General features: G+C 45.2%; 1 protein-coding gene across 2 annotated transcripts in view; it reads right to left on the bottom strand.

Moving 5' to 3' along the window:
* lactb2 (lactamase, beta 2) overlaps positions 1–20,817 on the bottom strand; it is a 108,184-nt gene that overhangs the window by 33,261 nt on the left and 54,106 nt on the right. The window contains exons 4-5 of one of the 2 annotated variants that reach the window (XM_072467584.1): positions 13,921–14,099; positions 8,325–8,473 (exon numbers count right to left, since the gene is read on the bottom strand). In XM_072467584.1, coding sequence (XP_072323685.1) covers positions 8,325–8,473; positions 13,921–14,099 — 328 coding nt within the window. The remainder of the gene's footprint in view (positions 1–8,324; positions 8,474–13,920; positions 14,100–20,817) is intronic. The other variant, XM_072467585.1, reaches the window with a different exon arrangement.

Raw genomic sequence — 20,817 nt, 5'->3', positions numbered from 1 at the left:
CGTCTTCCACTGACTTTTTGAGGGTCTCCAGCATCTCCTTCCCTTGCCTTTCAAAATGCTTACCAAATTGCCTTTCAAGTTCGACAGCCATTACCTCCTCAAGCTTATCCACCCTAATAGGTGCGGCCCCACCTGACGAGCTTGCCTCCATCATCTTCAATCCCACAAGATTGCGCACCTTACTCAACTCCTTAGAAGGGCCACTACTCACACCTTTTTTCCCAACATTCTTTCTTGCGCCTTTTGACATCCTCCACCAAAGGCTTTAAAATGGGACGTGTCTGTCCACCAATTATCCCCGGGAACTGGGTGAAAGGGATGAAAAACCAAGGACTCTAGCTGTAGCTACGTTACGTGCAACCTCCTTCTACATGTTTCCACCAGATGTCTCCCCCTTGCATTTATAGAGCACCTTACACAACCTCAGGATGTCCCAAAGCACTTTACAGCCAATACATCTGATATGTAGTAATTGTAATGAAAGAACAATAGCAGCCAATTTGCTGCAGCAATGGAATAACCAAATAATCCATTTTAATGGTATTGGTTGAGGTAAATATTGATAACCAGATAATGCATTTTAATGGTATTGGTCGAGGTAAATATTGACTAGGTCACTGGAGAATTTCCTGCATTTATAAGTGCAATGGGCAGCAATTAATTCTGCTTAATTTAACCTGGGATGAGTGCAAAGGTTGCAATTATTACCCATTCCTAATTTTACATGATTGAATCTGGAGATTTGGCATCATTGACAAGGTTAATATTTATTGCCCACTCCAAGTTGTCTTTGAAAAATTGTTGGTATATCTTCTTCTTGAACTGTTGCAGATTATGTGGTGAAGGTGCTTCAACAATTAACAATTAGAGAACTCCAGGATTCTGACCAAAGATGAAGAATGGACCTATTTCTCCATGTCAGGATGTTAAAACAGCTTGGAGATGGTAGGCCTTCCATGTGGCTGCTGTCCTTATTCTTCTGGGCAGGTTTGGAAAATGTAGTCAAAGATGCCTGAATGAGTTGCTTCAGGGTATATACAGGAAACAGTATGTACTGCAAAACTCTAAGATAAAGTGAGGGAATGCATGTTTAGCTTCGTGAATAAAGGGACAATTAAATAGACTCCTTTACTTTGATGGAAACAAGCTTCCTGAGTATTACTGCAGCTGCCCCCATCCAAGCAAGTGGTGAGCATTCTATTACTCCTGACTTGTACCTTGCAGGTACACTTTAGGGAGTCAGGTGGTGAATCACTCACAAAAGATTACCTAAGGGCAGCAGGATGGTGCAGTGGTTAGTACAGCTGCATCATTGTGGCAAGGTCACAGGTTCGATCCCAGCTCTGGGTCACTGGCTGTGTGGAATTCGCACATTCTCCCCAGGTTTGAGTGGGTTTCGCCCCCACAACCCAAAGATGTGCAGGTAGGTGGATTGGCCATGCTAAATTGCCCCTTAATTGGAAAAAAATAATTGGGTACTCTAAAATTAAAAAAAACCTAGATTACCCAGTGTCTGATGTGCTTTCGTAACCATGGCATTTATGGCACTTCAACAAAAAGCTTTTCTCTTTCCTTCAGCCGTTAAGGAACACAAGTCCCAACAACTCATGGATGTCAGTCTCCTGCCAGATCCTTCTCCCTTTCATTTCTCTCTGACCCCCATCCTCCTTGAAATCCATCTCTTTGGGTCGGTCTTCACAGTGGAAGACACAAATAACATGCCAGTGACTGATGGAAATGAGGCTATGACAGGTGAGGACCTTGAGAGGATTGTTATCACCAAGGAGGTAGTGATGGGCAAGCTAATGGGGCTAAAGGTAGACAGGTCTCCTGGACCTGATGGAATGCATCCCAGTGTGCTAAAAGAGAGGGCTAGGGAAATTGTAAACGCACTAGTGATAATTTATCAAAATTCACTAGACTCTGGGGTGGTCCCAGAGGATTGGAAAGTAGCAAACGTGACACCACTGTTTAAAAAAGGAGGTCGGCAGAAAGCGGGTAATTATAGGCCGGTAAGCTTAACTTCGGTTGTAGGGAAAATGCTGGAATCTATCATTAAGGAGGAAATAGCGGGGCACCTGGAGGGAAATTGTCCCATTGGGCAGACGCAGCATGGGTTCACAAAGGGTAGGTCGTGTCTGACTAATTTGGTAGAATTTTTTGAGGACGTTACCAGTGCAGTAGATAACGGGGAGCCAATGGATGTGGTATATCTGGATTTCCAGAAAGCTTTTGACAAGGTGCCACACAAAAGGTTGCTGCATAAACTAAAGATGCATGGCATTGAGGGTAAAGTGGTAGCATGGGTAGAGGATTGGTTAACTAACAGAAAGCAGAGAGTGGGGATAAATGGGTGTTTCTCTGGTTGGCAACCTGTAACTAGTGGGGTCCCTCAAGGATCAGTGTTAGGCCCGCATTGTTCACAATTTACATAGACGATTTGGAGTTGGGGACCAAGTGCAATGTGTCAACGTTTGCAGACGACACTAAGATGAGTGGTAAAGCAAAAAGTGCAGAGGATACCAGAAGTCTGCAGAAGGATTTGGATAGGTTAGGTGAATGGGTTAGGGTCTGGCAGATGGAATTCAATGTTGCCAAGTGTGAGGAATAACAGCAGAATGGATTATTATTTAAACGGTAAGATGTTAAAACATGCTGCTGTGCAGAGGGACCTGGGTGTGCTGGTGCACGAGTCGCAAAAAGTTGGTGTGCAGGTGCAACAGGTGATTAAGAAGGCTAATCGAGTTTTGTCTTTCGTTGCTAGAGGGATGGAGTTCAAGACTAGGGAGGTTATGCTGCAATTGTATAGGGTGTTGGTGAGGCCGCATCTGGAGTATTGTGTTCAGTTTTGGTCTCCTTACCTGAGAAAGGACATATTGGCACTGGAGGGAGTGCAGAGGAGCTTCACTCGGTTGATCCCAGAGTTGAGGGGATTAGATTATGACGAGAGGCTGAGTAGACTGGGACTGTACTCATTAGAGTTTAGAAGGATGCGGGGGGGATCTTATTGAAACATATAAAATTATGAAGGGAATAGATAGGATAGATGCGGGCAGGTTGTTTCCACTGGTCGGGGAAAGCAGAACTAGGGGGCATAGCCTCAAAATAAGGGGAAGTAGATTTAGGATGGAGAGTAGGAGGAACTTCTTCACCCAAAGGGTTGTGAATCTCTGGAATTCCTTGCCCAGTGAAGCAGTTGAGGCTCCTTCTTTAAACGTTTTTAAGAAAAAGATAGATACCTTTCTAAAGAATAAAGGGATTCGGGGATATGGTGTACGGGCCGGAGAGTGGAGCTGAGTCCACAAAGGTCAGCCATGATCTCATTAAATGGCGGAGCAGGCTCGAGGGGCCAGATGGCCTACTCCTGTTCCTAGTTCTTATGTTCTTGCTGTGTATTCACAATATCCTCTGACCTTCCCCTCTTCAACACTGAATGATCTGCAATTCGCAAAGGACTTCGCTTTATCCCTTCACACCTCCTCCTCAATGAATTTTGAGATTAGCATGACGTTGAGCTCATCTTCTGTCATCTTCACCTCCATGCTCACTTCTTTGATGAGAAGTCCTTACCACGCCCTGCCTCTCCCAATCGGTGAAGCCTTTCACCCATCTCCAGTATTTTACCTCCACCTGGAGTCCTCCCTTTGGCCTCTTACTTGCTCTTAATCTTTTCACTGAGAACTGACAGCATGACATCACCTGACATGCTCCCATCACTAATCTGTTTACCTTACACTCCGTTCTCTAAGGTCTAACCCCAACATTGTCTTTTTAAAATTTATTCATTCTCATATTTGGACGTCGTTAGCAAGGCCAACATTTGTTTCCCATCCCTTATTGCCCTTGAGAAAGTGGTGGTGAGCCACAATTATGTCAAGTCTAACCCTGACATTAAAAAAAAAAAATCAAACCTACTGATAAGGTATTATTGTCCGGGGTACTGACCTCTATCTTGCAGAGGCAGAGCGTCAACTCAGACACTTCTTCCTACCTCCCCTGGACCATGACGCCACCACTGAACATCAAGCTATTATTTCCAGGACTGTCACTGACCTCAATTTCTCTGGAGTTATTTCCCCCACAGCTTCCCACTCATTGTTCAACCCCAAACAGCCCACTTCTAACTCCTTCCCTAAATCCACAAACAGGTAGACCCATCATTTCACCCGGTTCCTGCTTCACCAAACTTATTTTTTTCCTAACTTGACTTTGTTTTTTTCCCCCTCCCTTGTCCAATCTCTTCTCACCTACATCTTTGACTCTTCTGCCACCTTACATCATTTCAACAATTTCCAGTTTTCTGGCCCAAACTGACTCCTCTTTACAATGAATGTCCAATGTCTCCATCTCCCACCAGGAAGGTCTAAGGGCTCTCTCCTCCTTCCTTGAAAAGAGGCCCAACCAGTCCCCATCCACCACTACCCTCCTTTGCCTGGCTGTTTTCTGATTGAACAATCTCTCCTTTAACATGTCCCACTTCTTCCAAATAAAAGTAGTTGGTATGGGTACCCACACAAGTCTTAGTTATGTCCGCCCTTTTGTGGGACATTCGTGGGAATGCGGAACATTCTTTGATCAGTCCTACTCAGGCCATATCCCCTAATTCTTTTTTGGGTATATCGATGACTATCGATGCAGCTTCCTGCTTTCGCCCCGAACTGGAAAATATAATTAACTTTGCTTCCAATTTCCTCACTTTCACGTGGTCCATTTCTGACATTTCCCTAACTTACTTTGAGTTCTCTTTCTCCATATTTAGGGATAGGGTTTCTAAGCCCACTAACTCCACAGCCACCTTGACTACACTTCCTTACACCCCCCTCCTGTAAAGACTCCATTTCATTCTGCCAGTTTCTCCGTCATAGTTATATTTGTTGGGATGATGCAATCTTCCACAACAGTGCTCCTGACATGTCTTCAATTTCCTCAACTAAGGATTCCCCCACTATGGTAGATAAAGCCCTCAACTGTGTCCAATCCATTTCATGTACTTCTTCCCCTCTCTCCCAGAACCAGGCAGGGTTCCCTTTACCCTCACTTTCCATCCCACCTGCCTCTATTTTCAAAAAATCATCATCTGCCATTTCCGCCACCTCCAAACACACCTTCTCCTTCCCTTCCCTGTCATATATTCTGAAGGGGCTGTTCCTTCCGCAATATCCTGGTCCATTCTTCATCCACTTCCAAGACCTCGTCCCCTTCTCACTGCGCCTTCCCAAGCAATTCCAGGAGGTGTAACATCTGTCCTTTTACTTCCTGTCTCCTCACTGTCTAAGGTTCCATGTGACCCTGTGATTTATTTGAACATCTTTCAATTTAGCATTCTGTGTTCGCTGCTCACAATATTGTCTCCCCTATATTGGCAAAACCAAATGCTGACTGCTTTACAGAACACCTCTGCTCAGTCCACAAGCACAACCCTGAGCTTCCAGCTGCTTGCCATTATAATTCACTACCTTGCTCATGCTTCTCTCCTTGGCTTGCTGCAATGCTCGGTGATACTCAATGCAAGCCTTGATGAATAGCACCTCATATTCTACGGTGGCACAGTGATTGCTGCTGTTGCCTAACAGCGCCAGGAACCAGGTTAGATTCTAGCCTTGGGTGACTGTGCGGAGATTGCACGTTCTCCCAGTGACTGCATGGGTTTCCTCCGGGTGTTCCGATTTCCTCACACGGTCCAAAGATGTGCAGGTTAGGTGGGATTACGGGGATAGTGTGGGAGAGTGGCCGAGGTAGGGTGCTCTTTCAAAGGGTCGGTGCAGACTCAATGGGCCAAATGGCTGCCTTCTGCTCTGGAGGAATCCTATGGCTCTTCTTCTACAGCCTTCTGGACTCAACATTTGAGTTCACCAAATTCAGATCTTGAATTCTGTCCTCTATCTAGATTTATTTGATCATGTTCTGATTTGAATCTTCTTTTTCGTATTTTTGCTTTCGGACAGGATTGCTCATTACTCTGGCATTTGCACTCACTCTGGATAAATGCTTTGGTTCTTCACTACAAAGGCCTCCCTTTGCCTTTTGTTCAATGCCATCTTTGTCACAATATCTCTCCTGCACTCTATCCTATTCCAGACCTTTCCTTTCATTCTTCCTCCCCCTTCCCCTTTCAATGGTATATAACCCGTCACATTTCTACTCTCCTTCAGGTCTGAAAGAGTCATTTTTGGCTTGAAACAGTAACTCTGTTTCTCTTTCCACAGATGCTGCCAGACCTGCTGAGTATTTCTAGCACTTTGTTTTAATTTTGGCAGCTTGTCCAGTTGAGGTTCTAATATATGATGACCCCAGGATGTTGATGGTAGAGGTCGCAGTGATGGTAATGTAATTAAATGCCACACATTGCTGGTTAAGCTTTCTCTTTTTGGTTGTGGTCACTGGCAATTTTGTGGTGAAACTGTTACTAGTCGTTTACCAGTCTAAGCCTGGATGTTGTCCAAGCCAGCTCAATTTCTGACCTTATGCTAGAGGGAAGGTCATTGATGAAGCAATTGAAGATAGTTGGACACAGGCTGCTGCGCTCAGAAGTTCCTACAATGATATTGATGGGTTAATTTACCTCCAAGAACCATAACCACCTTCTTTTGTGTTAGGTATGACTCAAGCCACTGGAAAGTTTTTCCCTAACCTCCATTGAAGTCAGTTTAACTGGGGCTCCTCGGTACCACACTCAGTCGAATGTTAGCCTTGATGTCAAGGGTGATTATTCTCATCTTGTCTCTGTGTACAGCTCCTGTCCTTGTTTTTGAAATAAGATTGTAATGAGATCTAGATCATAGGAGGAGTAGGCCATTTGGCCCTTCGAGCCTGCCCCACCATGTGATATGGTCATGGCTAGTCTGGTTTTTGTCTCAGTTCCACTTTCCTGTCTGCCCCACCCCTCCCTCTCCATAAACATCGATTCCCTTGCCTGAGACAAAAATCTGTCTAACTCTGCTTTAGCTAAATTCAAAGGCGGAGCCTCCACTAAGTTCTGGGGAAGAGAATTCCACACACCAATGGCCCTTGGGAGAAAAGGTTTCTCCCCATCTCAGTCTTAAACCGGGACCTCTTATTTTTAAACTATGTCCTCTAGTTTTAGTCTCCTCCACAAGGGGAATCATCCTCCGGGTAGTCACCCTCTCAGGATTTCATACGTTTCAATAAGTTCACCTCTCTTTCTTCTTAACGCCTATGGGTATAGGTTTAACCTGTTCAACCTTTCTTCATAAGACAACTCCTTCATCCCAGAAATGAGTCCAGTGAACCTTCTCTGAACTGCTTCCAAATCAATTATATCTTTTTAAAAATTAGACCAAAACTGCACGCAATACTCCAGATGTGGTTTCACCAAGACCCGGTACAGCTGTAGTAAAACTCTGTAGTAAATTTCTCTTCAATATACTCCAACAAGGGGGCAGCACGGTGGTGCAGTGGTTAGCACTGATGCCTCACGCACCGAGGTCCCAGGTTCGAATCCAGCTCAGGGTCACTGTCCGTGTGGACTTTGCACATTCTCCCCGTGTTTGTTTGGGTTTAGCCCCCACAACCCAAAAGATGTGCAGCGTAGGTAGACTGGCCACGCTAAATTGCCCCTTAATTGGAAAAAAATGAATTGGGTACTCTAAATTTATTAAAAATAAACTCCAACATTCCATTTGCCTTCCTAATCACTTGTACCTGCATACTAACTTATGTGATTCATGTACCGGGACCCCCAGACCCCCAACACAACCAAGTCCTGCAATCTTTATCCATTTAAATAGTATACTGCTTTTCTATTCTTCCTGCCAAAGTGAACAAGTTCCCATTTACCCACGTTATACTTCAAATGCCAAATTTTATGCCCACTCTTAAACTGTCTAAATTCCTTTGCAGATTCTCTACCTCCTCTTGACAATTTACTTTCCCACATATCTTGGTCTCATTAGCAAATTTAGCGACCATACATTCGCTTCCTTCATCCGAGTCATTGATATAGATTGTAAATATGAGAATCCAGCATCGATCCCTGTGGCACTCCATCTGTTACAGCTCTCTAATCTAAAGAATTGAGCAGTTCTGGCGGCACCCTAACTAAGCAGGACATTGGTAAGTGCCACTTGATAGCACTGTTAACTTGGTCCATCGAATCATAGAACGGTTACAGCAGAGAAAGAGGCCAGTCAATCCATTGTATTAATGCCACTCAGCTGTCCCCTTCCACTGCCTTTTTTTCCATAGTCGTGCAACTTTTCTCTCTTCAGGTGCTTATTTAATTCCCTTTTGAAAACCACGATTGATTCAGAGTTAACAACACTATCCTGTCATGGTGTTCATTAATAATAAAAAATCAAGTTTACCTTATAAACACTTTTAACAAGTTCCATTAGGGTGAAATACTTCTCTGAATGCTCCTGAAAAACCTTCATAATCTGCTGTTCCCTCAAGTTTCGGTGTGCTACGTACTCCCTAATTTTATCAGATGCATCTTGCACAACTGGGCCATGTCCTGGAATTCAAAAGAAATATATATGTAGAAGATCAAGAGGGTAATTGTAAGGCAGCATTCTGATTGGTCATCCAGAAAACTTGAAGCCATTTATGAAAGCCAGAATACCTGAGATTTGGATGACTAGTTATCTGTAACATATAAACTGGTTGAGATTATTGTTCCACCTGGCTAGATATTGCAAGAGTCCTTTCTGTTATTTCCTTTGTTACAATTTATTTTATTTTGTTATTTTTGGTCCGTGAACACATAATTGGAACGTGCCTTTAAGCAGAAGACTAAATTAAAACAGCCTGGTTGCCAGGACACTGTTTCCAGGTTTTGTATTTTGGAAAAGAGAAGCCAGACTCTTTGGTGCTGAATGGATCTTAAGAACCAGTTTGGAGGGTCTTGGTTTGATTGGTTAACTGGTGGGTTGGCGAGGGACGCTGTTCTGTCTGACAACAGTCAGTAATTGGTTCCTGTGTGATGCTTTTTGAGAGAACTGAGTAGAAGCGTTTAGACCTTGGAAGGACGAGGAACACTCTCTTTCTCTCTCCTGAAATGAAAGAACTGCTCTGTTTTTCTAAAACCAAAGAGTGCTTGGCACATCTTTGCTGTGAACCTGATCCTAACCAAAGAAGAGACATCATTCCAAGTAAAATGGTAGCCCGTGCATCTACAGAACCAGAATGTCTAACCACTGTTAAAGGAGCTTCTTAATTCCCTGAAACCCTTCAAAACACCCCCGTAGAGAATGCAGAAACCAAGTGGGCCCACATTAGAGACGTCACCTATAACTCAGCAATGACTATATTTGGCAGACGCGTGAAGCAGAATGTAGACTGGTTTCGAGCCCACTTTGAAGAGATGGAACCAGTCATCGTCACCAAGTTCAGCAGTACTGCACTGCTGAACTACAAGCAAGCTCCCAGTGAGAAAACGGTTGGGATTCTCCATTAGCCGACGCTGAAATCAGGGAGAGCGATCAATGGAGAATAGCTTCCGAAGCCAAAATCGCAGCAGGCGCCGGTTTGATGCCAAATTGTGATGCTCTGTCACCTCGAAAACGGCGACAATGCGATTCACACCGCGTGTACTTTAAACATCATTTGCATATCATTAGTGGGCCCAGCCGCGATTCTTTGACTCCGATGGTGCGGTCCATGTGTGCATTCAGAAATCGTGAACCTGGTGTGGTGGCTGATGAGAGAGATACAGACAGAGGACGTTCAGACCGTGTCCAACACAGCCATACTTCGCCAACAGTCATGCCGCTGGCCGGGAGGCTTCTGCCAGGGTCGGGGATGTAGTGGGGGGTGGCCAGGAAGTGGGCTGTGGGGTTGGGTGGATCATCCAGCGGAGATTCACACGGATGATCCCAGGAATGGTAGGCCTAACATACGATTAACGTTTGAGGATCCTGGGATTATATTTAGGTTTAGGAGGTTGAGGGGAGATCTAATAGAAACTTACAAGATAATGAATGGCTTAGATAGGGTGGACGTAGGGAAGTTGTTTCCATTAGCAGGGGAGAGTAGGACCTGGGGGCACAGCCTTAGAATAAAAGGGAGTCACTTTAGAACAGAGATGAGGAGAAATTTCTTCAGCCAGAGAGTGGTGGGTCTGTGGAATTCATTGCCACAGAGGGCGGTGGAGGCCGGGACATTGAGTGTCTTTAAGACAGAAGTTGATAAATTCTTGATTTCTCGAGGAATTAAGGGCTGTGGAGAGAGAGCGGGTAAATGGAGTTGAAATCAGCCATGATTGAATGGTGGAGTGGACTCAATGGGCCGAATGGCCTTACTTCCACTCCTATGTCTTATGGTATGCAACACCATTACCGCAGCCGGCAAGGTAGTGGAATCGGTGCAGGTGCGGCACCGATTTTCCTGTCGCAGAAGTCCACGGATTCTCCGTTGGCATCAACACTTAGCCGCAGAAACGGAGAATCCAGCCCAACATGTTTAGCATTTACATCTGCCAGAAGCACCATGCAAAGAACAGCTAGGCGCTGTGCAAATGACTACTGGCAACATCTATGCGGTCCCATTCAGCTGGCCTCTGACACCGGAAACATCAGAGAAATGTATGATGGCATCATGAAAGTTTTCGGGCAAATCATTAAGAAGCCAACCCCACTCAAATCTAAATCAGGTGAAACAATCACTGACCAAAGCAAGCAAATTAACCGTTGTGTGGAGTACTATGTACTCCAGGGAAAACGTTGTCACTGATGCTGCCTTAATGGCGTCTGTCATGTCATTCATGACAGATGAAGAGCCAACGGAACCTCAGCTCAGCAATGCCATCGATTCTCTAGCCAACAGAAAGGCACCTGGAAAGGACAGCATTACCCCTGAAATAATCAAGTGCACCAAGTCAGCTATATCTCAAAACTCCATAAACTGCTTTGCCAGTGCTGAGATAAGAGAGCAGTACCACTGGACATGTGCAATGCCAACATCATCAGCCTCTATAAGAAGGGTGACTGTGGTGACTGCAACAGCTACCATGGAATCTCCCTGCTCAGCACAGAAGGGAAAGCCTTGGCTCGAGTTATTTTAAAGACTTCAGTAGCTGGCTGATCGTGTCTAGCCTGAGGCACAATGCGGCTTTCGTGCAGAGAGGTCCACTACCGACATGTTGTTTTCCCTTCGCCAGCTAGAGGAGAAATGCCTCAAACAACGGATGCTCTTCTACATCGCCTTCATAGATCTTACTAAAGCCTTTCGCCTTGTTAGTAGACATAATCTCTTGAATTTATTAGCAAAGATCGAATGTGCGCCAAAGCTACTAAGCACCATCACTTTGTTCCATGAGAATATGAAAGGCGCAATCCTGTACAATGCTTCAGCTGCATCAGCCCCCTTACCCACCTTGAGCGGTGTAAAAAAAGGAAGGGGTCCTTGCACCCACACTGTTTGGGATTTTCTTCTGACTGCTGTTCTCTCATGCGTTTAAGTCTCCAGAAGAAGGAACTTTCCTTCACACAAGATCAGGTGGCAGTCTGTTCAACTTGCCCATTTTAGAGCGAAGACAAAAGTATGGAAAGTTCTCATCGGGGAAACTCCTTAATGCTGACGATGCTGCATTCACATCTCACATGGAAGAATGTCTGCAGAGACTCATCGACAGGCTTACAGCTGTTTGTAACAAATTTGGCTCAACTATAAGTCACAAGAAAACGAACATCATGACACAGGACGTTAGAAATGCTCCACCTGGCACGGTGGCGCAGTGGTTAGCACTGCTGCCTTACGGCGCCAACGATCTGGGTTCGATCCTGACCCCAGGTCACTGTCCGTGGAGTTAGCACATTCTCCTCGTGGTCTTGCCCCCACAACCCAAAGATGTGCAGGGTAGGTGGATTGGCCACAATAAATTTCCCCTCAATTGGAAAAAAAAGAATTGGGTATTCTAAATTTATTTTAAAAAGGAAAAAAATAAATGCTCTACCCGTCAACATTAGTGACCGCACTCTGGAAGTAGTTCAAGAGTTTAACCACGTGGGCTCAACCTTTACCAACAACCTGTCTCTTGACGCAAAAATCAACAGGTGCATTGGAAAGGTGTCTGCTGCTATGTGCAGACTGACCTAGAGGGTGTGGGAAAATGGCATACTCACACCAACACAAAAATCAGAGTGTTTCAAGCTTTCAAATTATTGCAGATACTAGGATCTGAAACAAAAATTGAAAATATAATGTTTTGAGTCCAGATGACAAAGAGTTAGGCGAAACATTAGCTCCCTTTTCTCTCCACAGATGCTGTCAGACCTGCTGAGATTGTCCAGTATTTTCTGTTTTTGTTTACATTTTTAGTATCCTGCTTTCTGGCAGTGAGGCCTGGACAATGTATGTCAACTAAGAGCAATGCCTCAATATATTGCATCTTCGCTGCCTCTGACAAATCCTCTACATCAGGTGGCAGGACCACATCTCCAACATAGAAGCCCTGCATGTACACCATACTGAGCCAGCGGCGCTTGAGATGGCTTGGACATGTGAGACACATGGATGAAGGATGGATCCCCAAATACAGTGAGCTCGCCTCCGGCACCAGACCCACTTGCCGCCCATACCTTTGCTACAAAGACGTCTGCCCGCCTGGTGGATTTCCCACTGTGGGGGTCAGAGTTGGAGGGGGAAATCGGGCTTCCAGCCGTTAATTGCATGCCGACACTCCATTCTCTACCCAATCGGGATTCCTGATCTTAGCGGCAGTGAATGGAAAATCCAGACCATTGTCTCTCATGACAGAGAAGCCAAGATATCGGCATGAATTGAGAATTGGTTAGCGAACAGGGAACAGAGAGTAGGAATATATGGGTCTTTTTTGGAACGACAGGTGGTGTCCAGTGGGGTACCACAGGGATCTGTGCTTGGACCCCAGGTATTCACAATATATATCAATGGTTTGGATGAAGGAACCAAATGTAATATCTCCAAGTTTGCTCATGACAGGAAACTTGGTGGGAATGTGAGTGGTGAGGAGGATATTAAGAGGCTTCAAGGCAATATAGACAAGTTGAGTGGGCAAAAATACATTGCAGATGCAGTCTCTCCTGACAGGGAGGCCAGGAGATTGGCATGGATATTGGTAGGAAAAATAGAATGGCAGAATATTACTTAGATGGTGATAGATTGGGAAATGTGGATGTACAAAAGGACCTCGGTGTCTTTGTGCACCAATCACGGAAAGCTAGCATGCAGATACAGCAAGCAGTTAAGAAGGCAAATGGTACGTCGGCCTTCAATGCAAGAGGCCTTAAGTACAAGAGCAAGGGTGTCTTACTGCAGCTGTACAAGGCCTTTGTGGAGCACTGTGTGCAGTTTTGGACCACTTACTTAAGAAAGGATATATTGCCGTAGAGGGAGTGCAGCAGAGGTTCACCAGACTGATTCCTGGGATTGCAGGATTGCCATATGAGGATAGACTAGCTTGAATTCACTGAAGTTTAAAAGAATGAGAGGGGATCTTATTGAAACGTATAACATTCTGACAGTGCTGGATAAACTAGATGCAAGGGGTGATGTTTCCTCTGTCTGAGGTGTCTAGAACAAGAGGTCACAGTCTCAGGATACAAGATAGGCCATTTAGGACTAAGAAGAGGAGAAACTTCTGCACTCAGAGGGTGGTGAACCAGTAGAATTCTCTACCACAGAAGGCTGTGGAGGCCAAGTCATTGAATATATTTAAGAAGAAAATAAATGTCTAAACTCTAAAGGGCAAGGTGTATAGGGAGAGTGCAGGAGTGTGGCGTTGAGAGAGGATCAGCCATGGTCATATTGAACGACGGAGCAGGCTCGGAAGGCTGAATGGCCTACTCCTGCGCCTGTTTTCTATGTTTCTAACTGGCAGTATTAATTGACTTTACTAATTTACTAATATTCATAGATTACTGTTCTATAATGAAAATAAAACAATTAATGATAAAGGTAAGGGATTAAAAACCATGTACTTACCTGGATATATTAAGTCAGCTTTTAACGTCAGTAACTTTTGCAAGGAATGCATATAAGTATACAAATCCTCAAAGACTGTTGTCCCTTCTCCCAGAATACAGTCTCCAGAAAAGATAGCATTTTCCTCTTGCAGGAATAATGCCATATGATCACTGGTGTGTCCTGGTGTGTAAATAACCCTAGCAGCAAAAGCAAAAATGGAATTCAGTACTTCATATTGAAGAGAACGTCATTCACACTATGGTACAGAACATTGATTTGTCACAGGTACACTACATAATGCATGAATGTATGATTACAAGGCAGAAACAGATTTGAAGTGACAACAAACCTTCATTTACAATAATAACTAATACTTAAGTAGCACCGTTAACATAATAAGACATTGCAAGGAACTTTACAGTAGCATTATGAAATAAAATAAGACACATTGTATATGTTGTGTTGCCCCATTATGTATTTTATTTTCTTCCCTTTTCTTCCCATGTACTTAATGATCTGTTGAGCTGCTTGCAGAAAATACTTTTCACTGTACCTCAGTACACGTGACAATAAACAAATCCAATCCAATCCACTGAGCCAGATAGGAGATATTAAGTCAGGCGAACAAAAACTTGGTCAAAGAAGTAGGTTTTTAAAACAAAATTCAAATTAAGGGGCAATTTAGTGTGGCCAATCCACCTACCCTGCACATCTTTGGGTTGAGGGGGTGAGGCCCACACAGCCACGGGGAGAATGTACAAACTCCACATGGACAGCGACCCGGGGCCGGGATCAAACCCATGTCCTCTGCACCATGAGGCAGCAGGGCTAACCACTGCGCCATTGTGCTGCCACAAAGAAGTACGTTGTCAGGAGTATCTTAAAGGAGAGCGTGGTTTTTGTAAGGGCCACAAAGAATCCAGCACGAGTTTTAAGGATACAAAGTAATGACATTTATTTACTACAACATATATACATAACAGTAGCAGTAACTTCCCTTGCTACATACTCCTTCCTCCTGGTTCCTGAACTGGCCAGCTTATTTATACTCGGAGTTTGCTAGTGGTTTCTCCGCCCCCCTCATTGGGGAAGCTCATACTCCCACAGGATTGTGGGATAGTCATTAGTCCCCAGCCAATGGTAAGTAGGCAGGTTATAACATCCCCCCCCCCCCAAAGTCCAAGGAATCCACCGAAGACCCTGGCGAAGGAGGGCGTCGGACTCGTTTGGCCGCAGGCCGGACAGCATTTGCACGCGGCGCTGGATCAGGCGGCGTGTAACGAGACGGAGACCGGCGCTTCCGTGATGAACGGCGCGGTTGTACATCCACAGCCCGTGGACCCGAGGATTCCCCCTCTGATGCATCCTGTGTCTCCATCTCGGAGTCAGAGTCTGCTGCCTCCGTCATGTCAGCGTCTCTATCTCCATTCGGTCCCGTAACGACCTGCGCAGGCTTCGAGTGAGGCACCAGTGGAAGATTGTGAGGACTACCTTCCCTTGTCTCTGGTCTCTGCGGCTGTTGAAATGAGCTCCGGGGACGGGGAATCTTTTGAGGGGATGATCTTCTGGACCGAACGTGGTCTACATGTTTTCGCTGGAGACGACCCTGGGCTTGCACTTGGTAAGATATAGGGCCCGTTTGGCTAAAGATTACACCAGGAACCCATTGGTCACCACCAGCAAAATTCCGAACGAATACTGGGTCACCGGGCGCAAACTGCCGAATCGGACGATGCCGAGAAAATCCCTGTCCCTGCCGTTCTTGTGTGCGGCGTACTTTTGCGCCAATGTCCGAGAAAACCATACTAAGGCGGGTGCGAAGTCTCCGGCCCATTAGGAGTTCTGCGGGAGCTACCCCAGTCACTGCATGGGGGGTGGTCCTGTACGTAAACAAAAAGCGAGCCAGTCTCGTGTCCATTGATCTGGAAGACTGCTTCTTTAGGCCTCTTTTGAATGTCTGCACTGCACGCTCTGCCAACCCATTTGAAGCCGGGTGGTAAGGGGCAGTGCGGATATGGCGGATGCCGTTCATCTTTGTGAACCTAGCAAACTCCTCACTCGTGAATGGAGTGCCATTATCCGTGACCAGCACCTCGGGGAGGCCATGCGTACTAAACGATAAACGCATCTTTTCAATTGTTGCGCAGGACGTTGTTCCCTGCATCTTATGCACCTCTAGCCATTTGGACTGGGCGTCAATTAGTAGAAGGAACATGGATCCTTGAAAAGGGCCTGCGAAATCTGCATGCAAGCGTGCCCAAGGCCGCCCTGGCCATTCCCAGTGATGTAGGGGCACGGCCGGCGGAAGCTTCTGATGCTCCTGGCAAATGGAGCAGTTTTGGGCCACCTTCTCAATGTCGGTGTCGAGGCCTGGCCACCAGACATAACTCCGGGCCAACATTTTCATTTTGGTCACGCCTGTTAATCCATTGTGCTATGCACGCGTGGGTTCGAATCCCATCTTCGTCGCCAGTTTTGTAAGGGCCACGAAGAATCCAGCGCGAGTTTTAAGGATACAAAGTAATAACATTTATTTACTATAACATATATACATAACAGTAGCAGTAACTTTCCTTGCTACATACTCCTTCCTCCTGGTTCCTGAACTGGCCAGCTTATTTATACTAGGAGTTTACTAGTGGTTTCTCCGCCCCCCTCATTGGGGAAGCTCATACTCCCACAGGATTGTGGGATAGTCATTAGTCCCCAGCCAATGGTAAGTAGGCAGGTTATAACAGTGGTGGAGCTTAGGGTGGAGGCAAACTCAAGGTGCGGCCACCAATGCTGGAGGAAAGATATCTTGGAGTTTTGTGGGGATGGGAGACGTTACAGAGGCAGGAAGGAATGAGGCTATGGAGGGATTTAAAAGCAAGGATGAGAATTTTAAAATCAAGATGCTTTCACTGGGAACCAATATAGGTAATATTTTCAAGTTTTGTGCAATCTGCAAACTTTGAGATTGTGTTCTGCACATCCAAGTTATTGATATATATCAAGAATAACAGTGGTTCTAGTTCTGGGGGAATGGGACTTGATGCAAGTTAACAGAAGGGCAGTTAAGTCTCGGATGACCTCAAGTTTACTTAAAGTTTCAAATACATATATTTAATGTTAATCAGCCCTCACCTCCATCCAAACCCAAATTTTCTTTTTGACCTGAAGGCAATGGCCTAGAATTTTGATCGCGCTCAAAATGAGCACAGGAGCTGGGAATATGTTGGTATTATCACAGGCAGCACATAATGTTTGATTATGTTTTTTTGTGGTGGCATGGCTCTCATTATAGGCCACCTCTGTGCCTGTATTTCTAATATGACTTAACACCATATCAGCCTGTCGAGTATGTATCGGTTCTCTACAAAAGCAATTCAGCTAGTTTTATTCCACTATCCTTTACTGCAACCTACATTTCCTTTTCTTCAGGTGGTTATCCAATTTCATTTTGAAAGCCACAATGGAATCTGCCTCCACCACTTTCTTCAAATTTTTTTTCCCCATATGTCTCATGCTATTGGTTCTTTTACCAATCACCTTAAATCTATGTCCATTGGTCTTCAACCCCTTAAACAAAATTTCCCTCTATTTACTCTATCTACAGTCCCCATCACTATCAAATCTTCTCTCAAAACCTCTCCAATAGGTAGCACGGTAGCACAGTGGTTAGCACGGTTGCTTCACAGCTCCAGGGTCCCAGGTTCGATTCCCGGCATGGATCACTGTCTGTGCAGAGTCTGCACATTCTCCCCTTTTCTGCATGGGTTTCCTCCCACACTGTGTTGGATGCTTATGCAGCTGTTTAGTGTCTGATGGCATGGTTCATTGAATTACTAGGCTGATAATTTTTACTGTGGTGTAATTGACTTTATACATGCATGGGATATGGGCATCGCTGGCTGGGCCAGTATTTATTGCCCATCCCATGGAATGTGTGATTTGCTAGGCATTTCAGAGGGTGTTTAAGAGTCGACCGCATTGCTATGGATCTGAAGACGCATGTAGGCCAGACCAGTTGAAGATGGCAGATTTCTTTCCCTCAGGCCATTAGCAAGCCAGACGGTTTTTACAATTATCGACAATGTAGCCCAACTGGCCATTCTTCATGTGTGTAGAATGACTGCCATCAAACACCGGGACGTCAAACCAAGACAAATTTTATCCTCGCCTGATTACCATTCACCACAATTTTCAATTAGAGTCAACAGGAATGATCAGAAGTGGGAATTGTTGGTGATTTGCCCCTTCTCAGATCAGGCATTGAAACAAATTGTCGCACACTGGCAGCTACCTCAACTGAGGTTAATTCAACCAGAATTTTAATGTTTAAATAAGTAGTGCATATACCATAGACCATTACAGAAGGTATGAATTAATGATTTCCGTTGCCTGTGACAGTAATTTCCAAGTTCACAATATAACCTTTGTAGTGTTGGAAAATATATGCTTCTATTTATAGCCCAAATATTTTTTGGCACTCACTCAAAATCTTGTTTCTGTATGTATGCATTTACTGTCTAGGACAGCTTGCGCTTGCTTTTCATTTTATTACTCTATCGCTCACCTCACTTCTGCATTAAACTAGACTAACCCGAATACTACACATTCAATTATAAACCAATCCAAAACTAACTGTGCACCAACACAAACACAAAACAGTAGGTACACCAGCAGAATTAGTGGGATGGAATTAACATGAAAAATTGTGTCCGTCAAATTAAATATTTCCAGATATGCATTCCCAACAGGCCAGATTCCACAACAGAATTCAGAAAACTGGCTCTTAGTATATCTTTGAATGCTCCTCCATGCACTAATTCTCTCCGGGGAGGGCAAATCCAAATTGGCCACCATATTCAAGATGGGACTTTAAGAATAAAATTAAAAATATTGAAATAAATGGGCACAATTCAGCGGACTGTAAACTAAGACTGCTTTCGGGTGTGTTTGGCGGGGTGATTCTCAGCGGCCACAGTGCCGGAAATCACAACAGCATTCAACAGCTCTTTGCAGTTTGTTTGGCCTCATGAAGTTTCTCTCCGCTGAGGCCGCACTTGGAAAGATTTCCTGCTGGCGAGCTGATCCTGCCAGCAGAAACGCCTGTTTGCAGATCGGGGTGCCATTTTTGCAGCCCCGATCTCCCCCAACCCCCTTTCAGATGACCTCTGCACATATCCTAAGATTCACGAGGCCCCTGGGAACCCCCCTCACCCATGGGCAAGGCCCCCCCTAGGCCTGATGCCTGGCAGAGCCTGGTACCCAGGCACTGCCAGTCTCACACCCTGGTAGTGCCCCTGGCACCGCCACCCCAGTACCCACAGCAGTGCCAGGGTGGCATTGCCAGGGTGTCTGGTTCCAAAGGAGTGCCCTGCCCTGTACCCAACCACCCAGGGAGCTACAATGGCCTCCGCGACCCCCCGGGGTGACGTTATGCAAGGCCCACCCTGGCGAGGTCTCGCAGCCGCTGCCATTGAGTCCTGAACAGTAGATGAATCCTGCTTCCGGGTATTTAAATAAGCCATTGTCAATGCTCAGCAAGGGCGAGATCCAGATTGCGACGGCCGGTGCGAGTCGGGTGACTCGTGACCAGCCTGGCCTGATTTGGGTCTCTCGTGCGAATCACCAATTGCACCCAGATCCATGCTGGACGCAATTGGGGTTGCATCGCGTCCAATGGTTCAACTTGCCTTTCAAATGCAAATCTACCTTGATTAGCCTAACACATTATAGCTTCACACTATGTAGGTTTTAAATAATCCAAACAAAATATTTTGCTTTTTCTATCTTCACTGAGGGCCACTGATTGTGCATGTTATATACCTTCTACATCAATCTGCATCACATTTAATTTATTCACATTAAAACAAAGTTGACATTTGTTCTGTTCTCTTTAAAGACTGCACAACACGAGGTAGGATAATTTGGTTTATGAGATGAGAAATGGGTTAGAGATCCATCATCTTACATAATATTGATGGGGAAGATGGCACGCAGTCCTTTTTCTTCCCTTTTTCTAGCAGACTCCCTTAGTCTGTTTGGTAGACTTATTTGGCTTTCATTGTGTTCAAGGAACATATCTTCTAGTATTTTCTTTTGGGTGGAGCTCTCTCATTTTTCTCTAGGGTTTATAAATTCTTTCATACTTTGCCTGACTGAGGTGATAGTTCACATCATATAGGAATCTGCTTTTCTTTTAAGCAAGTTGCAGGTTTTCACCAATTAATTTTTTCCATTTGGTTTGCTCATCTCTTTGTTTGATATTCTTCTCAGATTCTATTAAATTGATTGCTTATGTTTCATTTTTCAGGTCTAAAATAATTGGCTAAAGAATCATCCCCCTCGACTTCCAGTGATGGGGATGTGCTGAGCAGAGGCATAAAAGGTGGCTCTCCTCCTGAAAACTTGAAACGAGGCACATTAATCCCAAAATAGCCCACTAAAACTGAGAGAAAAACCTCACCCTCCTCGAACATCATCAGGACAAGACATGCAAAGACACAGCAACTCCAGAGGCCAAAAAGACAGCAGAGCAACAAAAGCCTGGAGAGAAGGAACGAGAAGAAGGCAAGCACGTGGGGTGGCAAGGCCCCGGCCACAGCTGAACGACATGGACTGCCAGGTCGCACTCAGAGCTCCCCACTCCCGATGAGTGGATGGAGGGAGTTCTTTTTACAGGTACTCCAAGAGGCCATTAAGACGGAGATGAGGGCAATGGCCAAAGTGGCGGTGGTGTTGATCACCCTGCAGGCGTCTCTGGAAAAGGCGGAAAGGTGGCTGAACACTCAGGATGCAACAATCAGAAAACTAGAGAAGGCCTCGACAAACCAGAACTACCAAATCGCGCATTAGAGATGGAAATGGCAAGGTTGTGGCAACGCAAGGGACACTAAGGGGAAGGTCGAGGATCAGGAAAATTGAACG

This window comes from Scyliorhinus torazame, chromosome 11 (genome assembly GCF_047496885.1).
Source record: "Scyliorhinus torazame isolate Kashiwa2021f chromosome 11, sScyTor2.1, whole genome shotgun sequence".
NCBI lineage: Eukaryota > Metazoa > Chordata > Chondrichthyes > Carcharhiniformes > Scyliorhinidae > Scyliorhinus > Scyliorhinus torazame.
Note: the sequence above shows the minus strand (reverse complement) of the source record. Positions and strands in the feature narration are given on the sequence as shown.